A 13,899-nucleotide genomic window follows, 5' to 3' on the forward strand; every position below is an offset into this window, starting at 1 on the left:
AGAGAGCCCCAGTAAGCCAGTGACTCAGCCCCTGTAATAGGGTTAGAGGCAGAGAATCCCAGTGGAAAGAGGGGAACCGGCCAGTCAGAGACGGCAAGGGCGGTTCGTTGCTCCAGAGCCTTTCCGTTCACCTTCACACTCCTGGGCCAGACTACACTCAATCATATGACCCACTGAAGAGATGAGTCTTCAGTAAGGACTTAAAGGTTGAGACCGAGTTTGCGTCTCTGACATGGGTAGGCAGACCGTTCCATAAAAATGTAGCTCTATAGGAGAAAGCCCTGCCTCCAGCTGTTTTGAAATTCTAGGGACAATTAGGAGGCCTGCATCTTGTGACCGTAGCGTACGTGTAGGTATGTACGGCAGGACCAAATCAGAGAGATAGGTAGGAGCAAGCCCATGTAATGCTTTGTAGGTTAGCAGTAAAACCTTGAAATCAGCCCTTGCTTTGACAGGAAGCCAGTGTAGAGAGGCTAGAACTGGAGTAATATGATCAAATGTTTTGGTTCTAGTCAGGATTCTAGCAGCCGTATTTAGCACTAACTGAAGTTTATTTAGTGCTTTATCCGGGTAGCCGGAAAGTAGAGCATTTCAAAAGTCTAACCTAGAAGTGACAAAAGCATGGATACATTTTTCTGCATCATTTTTGGACAGAAAGTTTCTGATTTTTGCAATGTTACGTAGATGGAAAAAAGCTGTCCTTGAAATGGTCTTGATATGTTCTTCAAAAGAGAGATCAGGGTCCAGAGTAACGCTGAGGTCCTTCACAGTTTTATTTGAGACGACTGTACAACCATTAAGATTAATTGTCAGACTCTTTGTTTATAGTTTACCACTCTTTACAATAGTGGTCCTAAAACGGAACCTTGAGGAACACCGAAATGTACAGTTGATTTGTCAGAGGACAAACCATTCACAGAGACAAACTGATATCTTTCCGACAAATAAGATCTAAACCAGGCCAATTTGGGTTTCCAATCTCTCCAAAAGAATGTGGTGATCGATGGTATCAAAAGCAGCACTAAGGTCTAGGAGCACGAGGACAGATGCAGAGCCTCGGTCTGATGCCATTAAAAGGTAATTTACCACCTTCACAAGTGCAGTCTCAGTGCTATGATGGGGTCTAAAACCAGACTGAAGCATTTTGTATTCATTGTTTGTCTTCAGGAAGGCAGTGAGTTGCTGCGCAACAGCCTTTTCTAAAAATTTTGAGAGGAATGGAAGATTCGAAATAGGCCGATAGTTTTTTATATTTTCTGGGTCAAGGTTTGGCTTTTTCAAGAGAGGCTTTATTACTGCCACTTTTAGTGAGTTTGGTACACATCCGGTGGATAGAGAGCCGTTTATTATGTTCAACATAGGAGGGCCAAGCACAGGAAGCAGCTCTTTCAGTAGTTTAGTTGGAATAGGGTCCAGTATGCAGCTTGAAGGTTTAGAGGCCATGATTATTTTCATCATTGTGTCAAGAGATATAGTACTAAAACACTTGAGCGTCTCTCTTGATCCTAGGTCCTGGCAGAGTTGTGCAGACTCCGTACAACTGAGCTTTGGAGGAATACGCAGATTTAAAGAGGAGTCCGTAATTTGCTTTCTAATAATCATGATATTTTCCTCAAAGAAGTTCATGAATTTATCACTGCTAAAGTGAAAGCCATCCTCTCTTGGGGAATGCTGCTTTTTAGTTAGCTTTGCGACAGTATCAAAAAGGAATTTCGGATTGTTCTTATTTTCCTCAATTAAGTTAGAAAAATAGGATGATCGAGCAGCAGTAAGGGCTCTTCGGTACTGCACAGTACTGTCTTTCCAAGCTAGTCGGAAGACTTCCAGTTTGGTGTGGCGCCATTTCCGTTCCAATTTTCTGGAAGCTTGCTTCAGAGCTCGGGTATTTTCTGTGTACCAGGGAGCTAGTTTCTTATGAGAAATGTTTTTAGTTTTTAGGGGTGCAACTGCATCTAGGGTATTGCGCAAGGTTAAATTGAGTTCCTCAGTTAGGTGGTTAACTGATTTTTGTCCTCTGGCGTCCTTGGGTAGACAGAGGGAATCTGGAAGGACATCAAGGAATCTTTGGTTTCACTCTACTGTGGTGTCACTGCACTGTGGTGTCACTGCACTGTGGTGTCACTGCACTGTGGTGTCACTGCACTGTGGTGTCACTACTGTGGTGTCACTGTACTGTGGTTTCACTCCACTGTGGTGTCACTGCACTGTAGTGCCACTCTACTGTGGTGTCACTGCGCCGTGGTGTCACTGCACCGTGGTGTCACTGAACTGTGGTGTCACTACTGTGGTGTCACTGTACTGTGGTGTCACTGCACTGTGGTGTCTCTGCGCTGTGGTGTCTCTGCGCTGTGGTGTCACTCTACTGTAATGTCACTCTACTGTGGTGTCACTTCACTGTGGTTTCACTCTACTGTGGTGTCACTACTGTGGTGTCACTGCACTGTGGTGTCACTGCACTGTGGTGTCACTGCACTGTGGTGTCACTGCACTGTGGTGTCACTTCGCTGTGGTGTCACTCTACTGTGGTGTCACTGCACTGTGGTGTCACTTCGCTGTGGTGTCACTCTACTGTGGTGTCACTGCACTGTGGTGTCTCTGTATTGTGGTGTGTGTTGTATGAGACAGTCCCTGATTCTCTTCCTGTTACCTGGGAGACGGCACGAGTTCATCAAAACATCCTCCTGATGATACATGAGACTATTCCATTATTAGTGCACACCATAAGGCTCTGGTCAAAAGTAGTGCACTATGTAGGGAATAGGGGCCATTTGGGACTCATACTAAGGGTTCCCTGGACAGCAGCATCATTTATTTCCATAACTGTAATGTTACATCGGTCTAATGTTACCATCAACACCATCTAAGTTGCCTGCTCTAAATGGCTTCAGCAGCTATCTAATACCCCACCACTTCCTGACCATTTCTAACCATTACTAACCATTACTTACCATTTCTAACCATTACGAACCATTTCTAACATTACGAACCATTACTAACCATGTCTAACCATTACGAACCATTACTTACCATTTCTAACCATTACTAACCATTTCTAACCATTACTAACCATTACTAACCATTTCTAACCATTACTAACCATTTCTAACCATTTCTAACCATTACTAACCATTACTAACCATTTCTAACCATTACAAACCATTTCTAACCATTACTTACCATTTCTAACCATTACGAACCATTTCTAACCATTACTTACCATTTCTAACCATTACGAACCATTTCTAACATTACGAACCATTACTAACCATTACTAACCATTACTAACCAGTACTTACCATTTCTAACCATTACGAACCATTTCTAACCATTTCTAACCATTACTAACCATTACGAACCATTACTAACCATTTCTAACCATTACTAACCATTACGAACCATTTCTAACCATTACTTACCATTTCTAACCATTACGAACCATTTCTAACATTACGAACCATTACTAACCATTACTAACCATTACTTACCATTTCTAACCATTACTTACCATTTCTAACCATTACTAACCATTACTAATCATTACTAACCATTTCTAACCATTACGAACCATTTCTAACCATTACGAACCATTTCTAACCATTACGAACCATTTCTAACCATTTCTAACCATTACTAACCATTACGAACCATTACTAACCATTTCTAACCATTACTAACCATTACAAACCATTTCTAACCATTACTTACCATTACGAACCATTTCTAACATTACGAACCATTACTAACCATTTCTAACCATTACGAACCATTACTTACCATTTCTAACCATTACGAACCATTACTAACCATTTGTAGATCTGCTGAAAACAGAAGTCTGATCAGAACAAAGAGGTTAAAAAATGACTAAGGTTTAACATATATTCTTTAGTTCAAATTAAATGATATTTATTGGAGAACTCTGCTGTATAATAAACATCTGAATAGGAAATTCAAATGAGATGGTACAGTTGAAGTGGGAAGTTTACATACACTTAGGTTGGAGTCATTAAACCTCGTTTTTCAACCACTCCACAAATGCCTTGTTAACAAACTATAGTTTTGGCAAGTCGGTTAGGACATCTACTTTGTGCTTGACACAAGCATTTTCCAACAATTGTTTACAGACAGATTATTTCACTTATAATTCACTGTATCACAATTCCAGTGGGTCAGAAGTTTACATACACTAAGTTGACTGTGCCTTTAAACAGCTTGGAAAATTCCAGAAAATGATGTCATGGCTTTAGAAGCTTCTGATAGGCTAACTGACATACTTTGAGTCAATTGGAGGTGTAGCTGTGGATGTATTTCAAGGTCTACCTTCAAACTCAATGCCTCTTTGCTTGACATCATGGGAAAATCTAAATAAATCAGCCAAGACCTCAGAAAATAAATTGTAGACCTCCACAAGTCTGGTTCATCCTTGGGAGCAATTTCCAAACGCCTGAAGGTACCACGTTTATCTGTACAAACAATAGTACGCAAGTATAAACACCATGGGACCACGCAGGGACCACGCAATGTCATACCATTCAGGAAGGAGACTCCGTTCTGTCTCCTACTTATTTTCCACCATAATTTGCAAATTAATTAATAAAAAATCCTACAATGTGATTTTCTGGATTTTTTTTCTCATTTTGTCTGTCATAGTTGAAGTGTACCTATGATGAAAATTACAGGCATCTCTCATCTTTTTAAGTGGGAGAACTTGCACAATTGGTGGCTGACTAAATACTTTTTTGCCCCACTGTATATCCACAGTAAAACAAGTCCTATATGGACATAACCTGAAAGGCCGCTCAGCAAGGAAGAAGCCACTGCTCCAAAACCGCCATAAAAAGGCCAGACTACAGTTTTCAACTGCACATGGGTACAAAGATTGTACTTTTTGGAGAAATGTGCTCTGGTCTGATGAAACAAAAATGGAACTGTTTGGCCATAATGACCATCGTTATGTTTGGAGGGAAAAGGGGGAGGCTTGCAAGCCGAGGGAACACCATCCCAACCATGAAGCACGGGGGTGGAAGCATCATGTTGTGGGGGTGCTTTGCTGCAGGAGGGACTGGTGCACTTCACAAAATAGATGGCATCATGAGGTAGGAAAATTATGTGGATATATTGAAGCAACATCTCAAGACAAGTTAAAGCTTGGTCGCAATGTGCCTTCTAAATGGACACTGACCCCAAATACTTATTTATCATTAAAATGCAAATCAATTTATAACATTTTTGACGTGCGTTTTTCTGGATTTTTTTGTTGCTATTCTGTCTCTCACTGTTCAAATAAACCTACCATTAAAATTATAGACTGATAATTTCTTTGTCAGTGGGCAAACGTACAAAATCAGTAGGCGATCAAATACTTTTTTCCCTCACTGTAGATGCTGTCTGTCTGCACTCCCTGACTGGCCAACACAACACTGTGAAAAGAGAGAGAGAGAGACGGGAGAGAGACGGGAGAGACAGAGAGAGACTGATGGAGAGGGGGAGAGACAGATGGAGACGGACGAGAGACAGATGGAGACGGACGAGAGAGGGAGACAGATGGAGACGGGGGAGAGGCAGATGGAGACGGGAGAGAGAGGGAGAGACAGATGGAGACGGGGGAGAGACAGATGGAGACGGGGGGAGAGACAGATGGAGACGGGGAGAGAGACAGATGGAGACGGGAGAGAGACAGATGGAGATGGGAGAGAGACAGATGGAGACGGGAGAGAGACAGATGGAGACGGGAGAGAGACAGATGGAGACGGGAGAGAGACAGATGGAGACGGGGGAGAGAGAGGGAGAGACAGATGGAGACGGGGAGAGAGACAGATGGAGACGGGAGAGAGAGGGAGAGACAGATGGAGACGGGGAGAGAGACAGATGGAGACGGGGAGAGACAGATGGAGACGGGAGAGAGAGGGGAGACAGATGGAGACGGGAGAGAGAGGAGAGACAGATGGAGACGGGGGAGAGACAGATGGAGACGAGGAGAGACAGATGGAGACGGAAGAGAGAGATGTACAGACTCATTGAGCATAGCCTTGCTATTGAGAAAGGCCGCCGTAGGCAGATCTGGTTCTCAAGAGAAGACAGGCTATGTGCTCACTGCCCACAAAATGAGGTGGAAACTGAGCTGCACTTCCTAACCTCCTGCCCAATGTATGACCATATTAGAGATACATATTTCCCTCAGATTACACAGACCCACAAAGAATTAAAAAACAAATCCAATTTTAATACACTCCCATATCTACTGGGTGAAATTCCACAGTGTTGCATCACAGTGTGACATCACAGTGTGACATCACAGCAGCAAGATTTGTGACCTGTTGCCACGAGAAAAGGGCAACCAGTGAAGAACAAACACCATTGTAAATACAACCCATATTTATGTTTATTTATTTTCCCTTTTGTACTTTAACCATTTGTACATTGTTACAATGCTGTGTATATATAATACGACATTAATATGTAATAATAATAATATAATGCCATAATATGACATTTGTTATTTTGGAACTTCTGTGAGTGTAATGTTTACTGTTCATTTTAATTGTTTATTCCACTTTTGTATATTATCTACCTCACTTGCTTTGGCAATGTTAACATATGTTTCCCATGCCAATAAAGCCCCATGAATTGAATTAAGAGACAGATGGAGACGAGAGAGAGAGATAGCGAGATAGAGAGACACTAGAGGTGGTGGTAACCATGGCAGTGAGCTCTGGGGTGATTCCCGTCATGCCCTCAGGCTTTGATCGTAATTAGATGGCTCCTACATCATTAGAACATCCATGGCTGCTTGCCCAAAGTAGTGCACTGGTCTAAAGTAGTGTACTATATAGGGAATAGGGTTCTGGTCTAAAGTAGTGTACTATATAGGGAATAGGGTTATGGTCTAAAGTAGTGCACTATATAGGGGAATAGGGCTCTGGTCTAAAGTAGTGCACTATATAGGGAATAGGGCTCTGGTCTAAAGTAGTGCACTATATAGGGGAATATGAATCTGGTCTAAAGTAGTGCACTATATAGGGAATAGGGTCCTGGTCTAAAGTAGTGCACTATATAGGGAATAGGGGCTCTGGTCTAAAGTTGTGCACTATATAGGGAATAGGGTGCCATTTGGGATGCAGGCCATGAGAACAGGGAGGGGACACTACTTCTGTATGCTGTTTTGAGTGGTCATTTCATGGGCCAATGCACGTTAGTACTGTACAACAAAACATCTCCTACAGAGAAACTTTAACAATCTCTCTTTCACCAGAAATGCTGTTCTGTTTAAATTGTAAAGGTGGACTGAGTCCAGAAATCAGTTCGTAGGCCAGTTAAACAGAGGCAGGAAGTCCCTGGGTTCTGAAGGGAGGCACCAGAAATCAGTTCGTAGGCCAGTTAAACAGAGGCAGGAAGTCCCTGGGTTCTGAAGGGAGGCACCAGAAATCAGTTCGTAGGCCAGTTAAACAGAGGCAGGAAGTCCCTGGGTTCTGAAGGGAGGCACCAGAAATCAGTTCGTAGGCCAGTTAAACAGAGGCAGGAAGTCCCTGGGTTCTGAAGGGAGGCACCAGAAATCAGTTCATAGGCCAGTTAAACAGAGGCAGGAAGTCCCTGGGTTCTGAAGGGAGGCACCAGAAATCAGTTCGTAGGCCAGTTAAACAGAGGCAGGAAGTCCCTGGGTTCTGAAGGGAGGCACCAGAAATCAGTTCGTAGGCCAGTTAAACAGAGGCAGGAAGTCCCTGGGTTCTGAAGGGAGGCACCAGAAATCAGTTCGTAGGCCAGTTAAACAGAGGCAGGAAGTCCCTGGGTTCTGAAGGGAGGCACCAGAAATCAGTTCGTAGGCCAGTTAAACAGAGGCAGGAAGTCCCTGGGTTCTGAAGGGAGGCACCAGAAATCAGTTCGTAGGCCAGTTAAACAGAGACAGGAAGTCCCTGGGTTCTGAAGGGAGGCACCAGAAATCAGTTCGTAGGCCAGTTAAACAGAGACAGGAAGTCCCTGGGTTCTGAAGGGAGGCACCAGAAATCAGTTCGTAGGCCAGTTAAACAGAGGCAGGAAGTCCCTGGGTTCTGAAGGGAGGCACCAGAAATCAGTTCGTAGGCCAGTTAAACAGAGACAGGAAGTCCCTGGGTTCTGAAGGGAGGCACCAGAAATCAGTTCGTAGGCCAGTTAAACAGAGACAGGAAGTCCCTGGGTTCTGAAGGGAGGCACCAGAAATCAGTTCGTAGGCCAGTTAAACAGAGGCAGGAAGTCCCTGGGTTCTGAAGGGAGACACCAGAAATCAGTTCGTAGGCCAGTTAAACAGAGGCAGGAAGTCCCTGGGTTCTGAAGGGAGGCACCAGAAATCAGTTCGTAGGCCAGTTAAATAGAGGCAGGAAGTCCCTGGGTTCTGAAGGGAGGCACCAGAAATCAGTTCATAGGCCAGTTAAATAGAGGCAGGAAGTCCCTGGGTTCTGAAGGGAGGCACCAGAAATCAGTTCATAGGCCAGTTAAATAGAGGCAGGAAGTCCCTGGGTTCTGAAGGGAGGCACCAGAAATCAGTTCGTAGGCCAGTTAAACAGAGGCAGGAAGTCCCTGGGTTCTGAAGGGAGGCACCAGAAATCAGTTCGTAGGCCAGTTAAACAGAGGCAGGAAGTCCCTGGGTTCTGAAAGGAAGCACCATTTACAGCATCATTCATGGTTTAATATGGAAACAAAAGTAGGATTGGGTTTAATAGGTTTTACACGATTAGAGCAGAGAGACAGACGGTTTTGTTGCATTTGAAGTGTGTCTTCTAGCAGATAAGACCAGTCGTCTATTGGTCTACTGGCATGGGTACAACAAGCCTCATGATGTCAACAAACACATACAGAGATAGAGCAGGAAGTAGGATTTGTCTCTGTCCCTCCATGCTGGGCAGCTAGATGACATCGTTGACAGTGTCCATCAGTGTTGATGTTTTGTGAGTCATTATTTGTAGGGTGCCGGGCAAGGTTACAATTATTTATAGGGGTCAGGGCTTAAGAGGGTTAAAGTGATGTCAGACTGTCAGGAAACAGACAGAGAGGTAGAGAGGTACAGTCAGAATCTGTCCAAAACAAAGATCAAGCCTCATATCTAAAGGTTATTTTTCCAAATAGGTTCCAACCGTGTCTGGTATGAGCTCCATAGCACCCTGCAGTATTATGAGATAGAGACAGTTGCTTCAGAGCTAGCTAGGCTCTGTCCATGCTGATTATTCTCAACCAAGGCTAATGGTTGTGAGAACAAGGGTTTTAGCGCTCCGTAGGGCTCATTAAAATTAAATTAAGCTCTCCGACTGCCAGGTCACTTGTGGGTAACTAATGCAATTACAGAGAGCCCACTTTGGGTAGGAATTATTTCAGCTCTGAGAAAATCTCCCCCCGAATTTCCCACTCTCCTCTCTCTCTCTCCTGCTCTCCTCTCTCTCTCCCGCTCTCCTCTCTCTCTCTCTCTCTCTCTCTCCCGCTCTCCTCTCTCTCTCTCTCTCTCTCTCTCCCGCTCTCCTCTCTCTCTCTCTCTCCCGCTCTCCTCTCTCTCTCTCTCCTCTCTCTCTCTCCCGCTCTCCTCTCTCTCTCCCGCTCTCCTCTCTCTCTCTCCCGTGCTCCTCTCGCTCTCCTCTCTCCCTCCCTCCTGCTCTCCTGGGCTCGAGCTCCATGCAGCCAATATGGAAGGCAGTTGGTAAACAGCAGGCTAGGCAGGCTCCAGCAGGCTAGGCAGGCTCCAGCAGGTTAGGCAGGCTCCAGCATCCAGCAGGCTAGGCAAGCTCCAGCATCCAGCAGGCTAGACAAGCTCCAGCATCCAGCAGGCTAGGCAGGCTCCAGCATCCAGCAGGCTAGGCAGGCTCCAGCATCCAGCAGGCTAGGCAGGCTCCAGCATCCAGCAGGCTAGGCAGGCTCCAGCATCCAGCAGGCTAGGCAGGCTCCAGCATCCAGCAGGCTAGGCAGGCTCCAGCAGGCTAGGCAGGCTCCAGCATAGAGCAGGCTAGGCAGGCTCTAGCATACAGCAGGCTAGGCAAGCTCCAGCATCCAGCAGGCTAGGCAGGCTCCAGCATCCAGCAAGCTAGGCAGGCTCCAGCATCCAGCAGGCTAGGCAGGCTCCAGCATCCAGCAAGCTAGGCAGGCTCCAGCATCCAGCAGGCTAGGCAGGCTCCAGCATCCAGCAGGCTCCAGCATCCAGCAGGCTCCAGCATCCAGCAGGCTCCAGCATCCAGCAGGCTCCAGCATCCAGCAGGCTCCAGCATCCAAGGTCACTGTAACAATACTCACTATCCTGTCGTTACCCATGGAGGGTTCATCTCCCTCACACTAAAACCCATGGAGGGTTCATCTCCCTCACACTAAAACCCATGGAGGGTTCATCTCCCTCACACTAAAACCCACGGAGGGTGTATCTCCCTCACACTAAAACCCACGGAGGGTTCATCTCTCCCTCACACTAAATCCCACAGAGGGTTCATCTCCCTCACACTAAAACCCACGGAGGGTGTATCTCCCTCACACTAAAACCCACGGAGGGTTCATCTCTCCCTCACACTAAATCCCACAGAGGGTTCATCTCCCTCACACTAAAACCCATGGAGGGTTCATCTCCCTCACACTAAAACCCACGGAGGGTGTATCTCCCTCACACTAAAACCCACGGAGGGTTCATCTCTCCCTCACACTAAATCCCACAGAGGGTTCATCTCCCTCACACTAACACCCATGGAGGGTTCATCTCTCCCTCACACTAAAACCCATGGAGGGTCATCTCTCCCTCACACTAAAACCCACGGAGGGTTCATCTCTCCCTCACACTAAAACCCACGGAGGGTTCAGCTCCCTCACACTAAAATGTCTGCAGCATTGAAGGTCCCCAAGAAGACAGTAGCCTCCGAAGTTTGGAACCACCAAGACTCTTCCTAGAACTGGCCGCCCAGCCAAACTGAGCAGTCGGAGGAAGAAGGGCCTTGGTCAGGGAGGTGACCAAGAACCCGAACTTCACTCTGTCAGAGCTCCAGAGTTCCTCTGTAGAGATGGGAGAACTTCCAGAAGGAGAGCCATTTCTGCAGAACTCCACCAATCAGGCCTTTATGGTAGACTGGCCAGACGGATGCCACTCCTCAGTAAAAGGCACATGACAACCTTCTTGGAGTTTGCCGAAAGGCACCTAAAGACTCTCAGACCATGAGAAACAAGATTCTCTGGTCTGATTGAACTCTTTGGCCTGAATGCCAAGTGTGACGTCTGGAGGAAACCTGGCACCATCCCTAAGGTGAAGCATGTGGGGATGTTTTTCAGCGGTAGGTACTGAGAGACTACTCAAGATTGAGGGAAAGATTCATGGAGCAAAGTACAGAGAGATCCCTGATGAAAACCTGCTCCAGAGCGCGCAGGATCTCAGACTGGTGCGAAGGTTCAACTTCCAACAGGACAACGACCCTAAGCACACAGCCAAGGCAACGCAGGAGTGGCTTCGGGATAAGTCTCTGAATGGCCCAGCCAGAGCCCGGACTTAAACCCGATCAAACATCTCTGTAGAGACCTGAAAATAGCTGTGCAGCGACGCTCCCCATCTAACTTGACAGATCTTGAGAGGATCTGCAGAGAATAATTATTTAACCAGGCAAGTCAGTTAAGAACAAATTCTTATTTACAATGACGGCCTACCCCGGCCAAACCCAGACAGCGCTGGGCCAATTGTGCGCCACCCTATGGGACTCCCAATCTCATCCGGATGTGATGTAGCCTGGAACCAGGGACTGCAGTGACACCTCTTGCACTGAAATGCAGTGCCTTAGACCGCTGAGCCACTCGGGAGCACTGGTTCCTGTCTTTAGAGGGAGAGCAAACCATTAGAATGTGAAGCATGTTGTCGCTCATTGGGAGTGCTTTCTCTCTTTCTTAAGGTGTCTGCATGCTTCCCATCCCAAATAGTTTGGAACAACAAATTATGAAGACATTTTGTTGGCGGTTTTTGTTAGTTTTGGTTTTTGGCAAGTTTTTTTATTTTGTCTGTGCGTGAAGAGAGAAAAAAATCCGGAGGCAAGCCGAAGTCTACGCTCCTTCCTGATTGGTCAACAGTAGGGATTCTTCAAATAAGTGTTTGTTATCATTCAACAAAAGACTAATCGTTTTAATGCAAATTTTTTAACTTGAGAAATACTGCACCAAACATCTTAGTTATATGCAACATTGCGCAACTAAGATCTCTTTGGCCAAAAAAAGTCTAAATAAATGACAGACTTCTTGAGTTGTCGTAGATTAATTCTGACTATTTTGAGGAAGTGAATACTGGCTACGGCATCTCAAGATGGACAAGCAGTACTATTGAGGCTTTTTTCCTTGTCTTTTCTGAAAGAAGAAGAGCATATTAGTGGTTGTGTTTGAATTAACTAGACTGAATCGTACTGGGGGGAACCATCCCTGGCTAGTGTTCCTCTGATAAAATGAACAAACAGTACTATTGAGCAGATTACTGGTTGTGTTTGAATTAACTAGACTGAATCGTACTGGGGGGGGAACCATCCCTGGCTAGTGTTCCTCTGATAAAATGAACAAACAGTACTATTGAGCAGATTACTGGTTGTGTTTGAATTAACTAGACTGAATCGTACTGGGGGGGAACCATCCCTGGCTAGTGTTCCTCTGATAAAATTAACAAACAGCATAAAGGAGACGAGGAAGAAGAAACATTACATTTGGCCTTAATTGGACTTGAAATGTCTCAATGTTGGCATAGTCCCTCTAATTTCAGTAATCTAGAAATGAACCCCCTCCATGTTTACAGGAACATTCTGTTTATTTCCTATCAATGCTAACAAATGTATTTTTCTCTTTCCCAGGAGATTGCTCGTCATCTTCGTCCCGACTCGTTAAGAGCTCTGTATGGCAAAACCAAAGTTCAGAATGCTGTCCACTGCACTGACCTCCCCGAAGACGGGATACTGGAGGTACATACACACTGGCATCTCATTCATCCACACATTAGTATTTCAGAGTAGCTCTTAAAACCCACAACCATTCATCTGTTTAGCACTGAAGCTCATAAGAAGAGGAGTAGCATTGATGTCCATTCAGACTGCTGTTTGTATCTCACAGTGACCAGACCAGGAACAGAATGGACCTAGGTCCCAAATGGCACCTTATTCCCTACATAGTGCACTATGGGCCCTATAGGCCCTGGTCTAAAGTAGTGCACTATATACGGAATAGGGTGCCATTTGGGATATAGACTAAAGCAGCAACAGCAGGACAGTCTCATGACTCCAGTCTGTGGGCCGAGCCGCTACGCTACAGATCCCACTGGGAAAGAATAGCAGGGCATTTAGAAACAAACCTATTGTTTAGTAGGGCAGGGAGGGGGGGGGGGGGGGGTCTGACCTGTTGGACGTCATTGTTGGGGAGGGAGAGAGAGAGCAGAGCTCCTGATCTGTTGAGCAGCGAGCAGAGCAGCCAGGCTAGGGACAAATGGCTCCTTGTTAATCATTAGCCTGGTGACTGGCTGAGCTGAGCTGCCTAACACATTCCAGGGCCCAGACGAACCACTTTGGCCCAGAACGGAGCGGAGAGGACCACTACACTGGACTGGAAACAGTCACGCACTGCTATAGTCCTGTCTACTGCTATGGTCCTGTCTACTGCTATAGTCCTGTCTACTGCTATAGTCCTGTCTACTGCTATAGTCCTGTCTACTGCTATAGTCCTGTCTACTGCTATAGTCCTGTCTACTGCTATAGTCCTGTCTAACATACTGCTATAGTCCTGTCTACTGCTATAGTCCTGTCTACTGCTATAGTCCTGTCTACTGCTATAGTCCTGTCTACTGCTATAGTCCTGTCTACTGCTATAGTCCTGTCTACTGCTATAGTCCTGTCTAACATACTGCTATAGTCCTGTCTACTGCTATAGTCCTGTCTACTGCTATAGTCCTGTATAACATAC

The 13,899-nt window shown here is 45.7% G+C and overlaps 1 protein-coding gene across 4 annotated transcripts in view; it reads left to right on the forward strand.

Moving 5' to 3' along the window:
• nme7 (NME/NM23 family member 7) overlaps positions 1-13,899 on the forward strand; it is a 114,359-nt gene that overhangs the window by 89,082 nt on the left and 11,378 nt on the right. For all 4 annotated transcript variants that reach the window (XM_036941267.1, XM_036940834.1, XM_036941823.1 and 1 more), the window contains 1 exon segment: positions 12,801-12,908. In XM_036941267.1, coding sequence (XP_036797162.1) covers positions 12,801-12,908 — 108 coding nt within the window.

The sequence above is a fragment of the Oncorhynchus mykiss genome, chromosome 1 (genome assembly GCF_013265735.2).
Source record: "Oncorhynchus mykiss isolate Arlee chromosome 1, USDA_OmykA_1.1, whole genome shotgun sequence".
Lineage (NCBI taxonomy): Eukaryota > Metazoa > Chordata > Actinopteri > Salmoniformes > Salmonidae > Oncorhynchus > Oncorhynchus mykiss.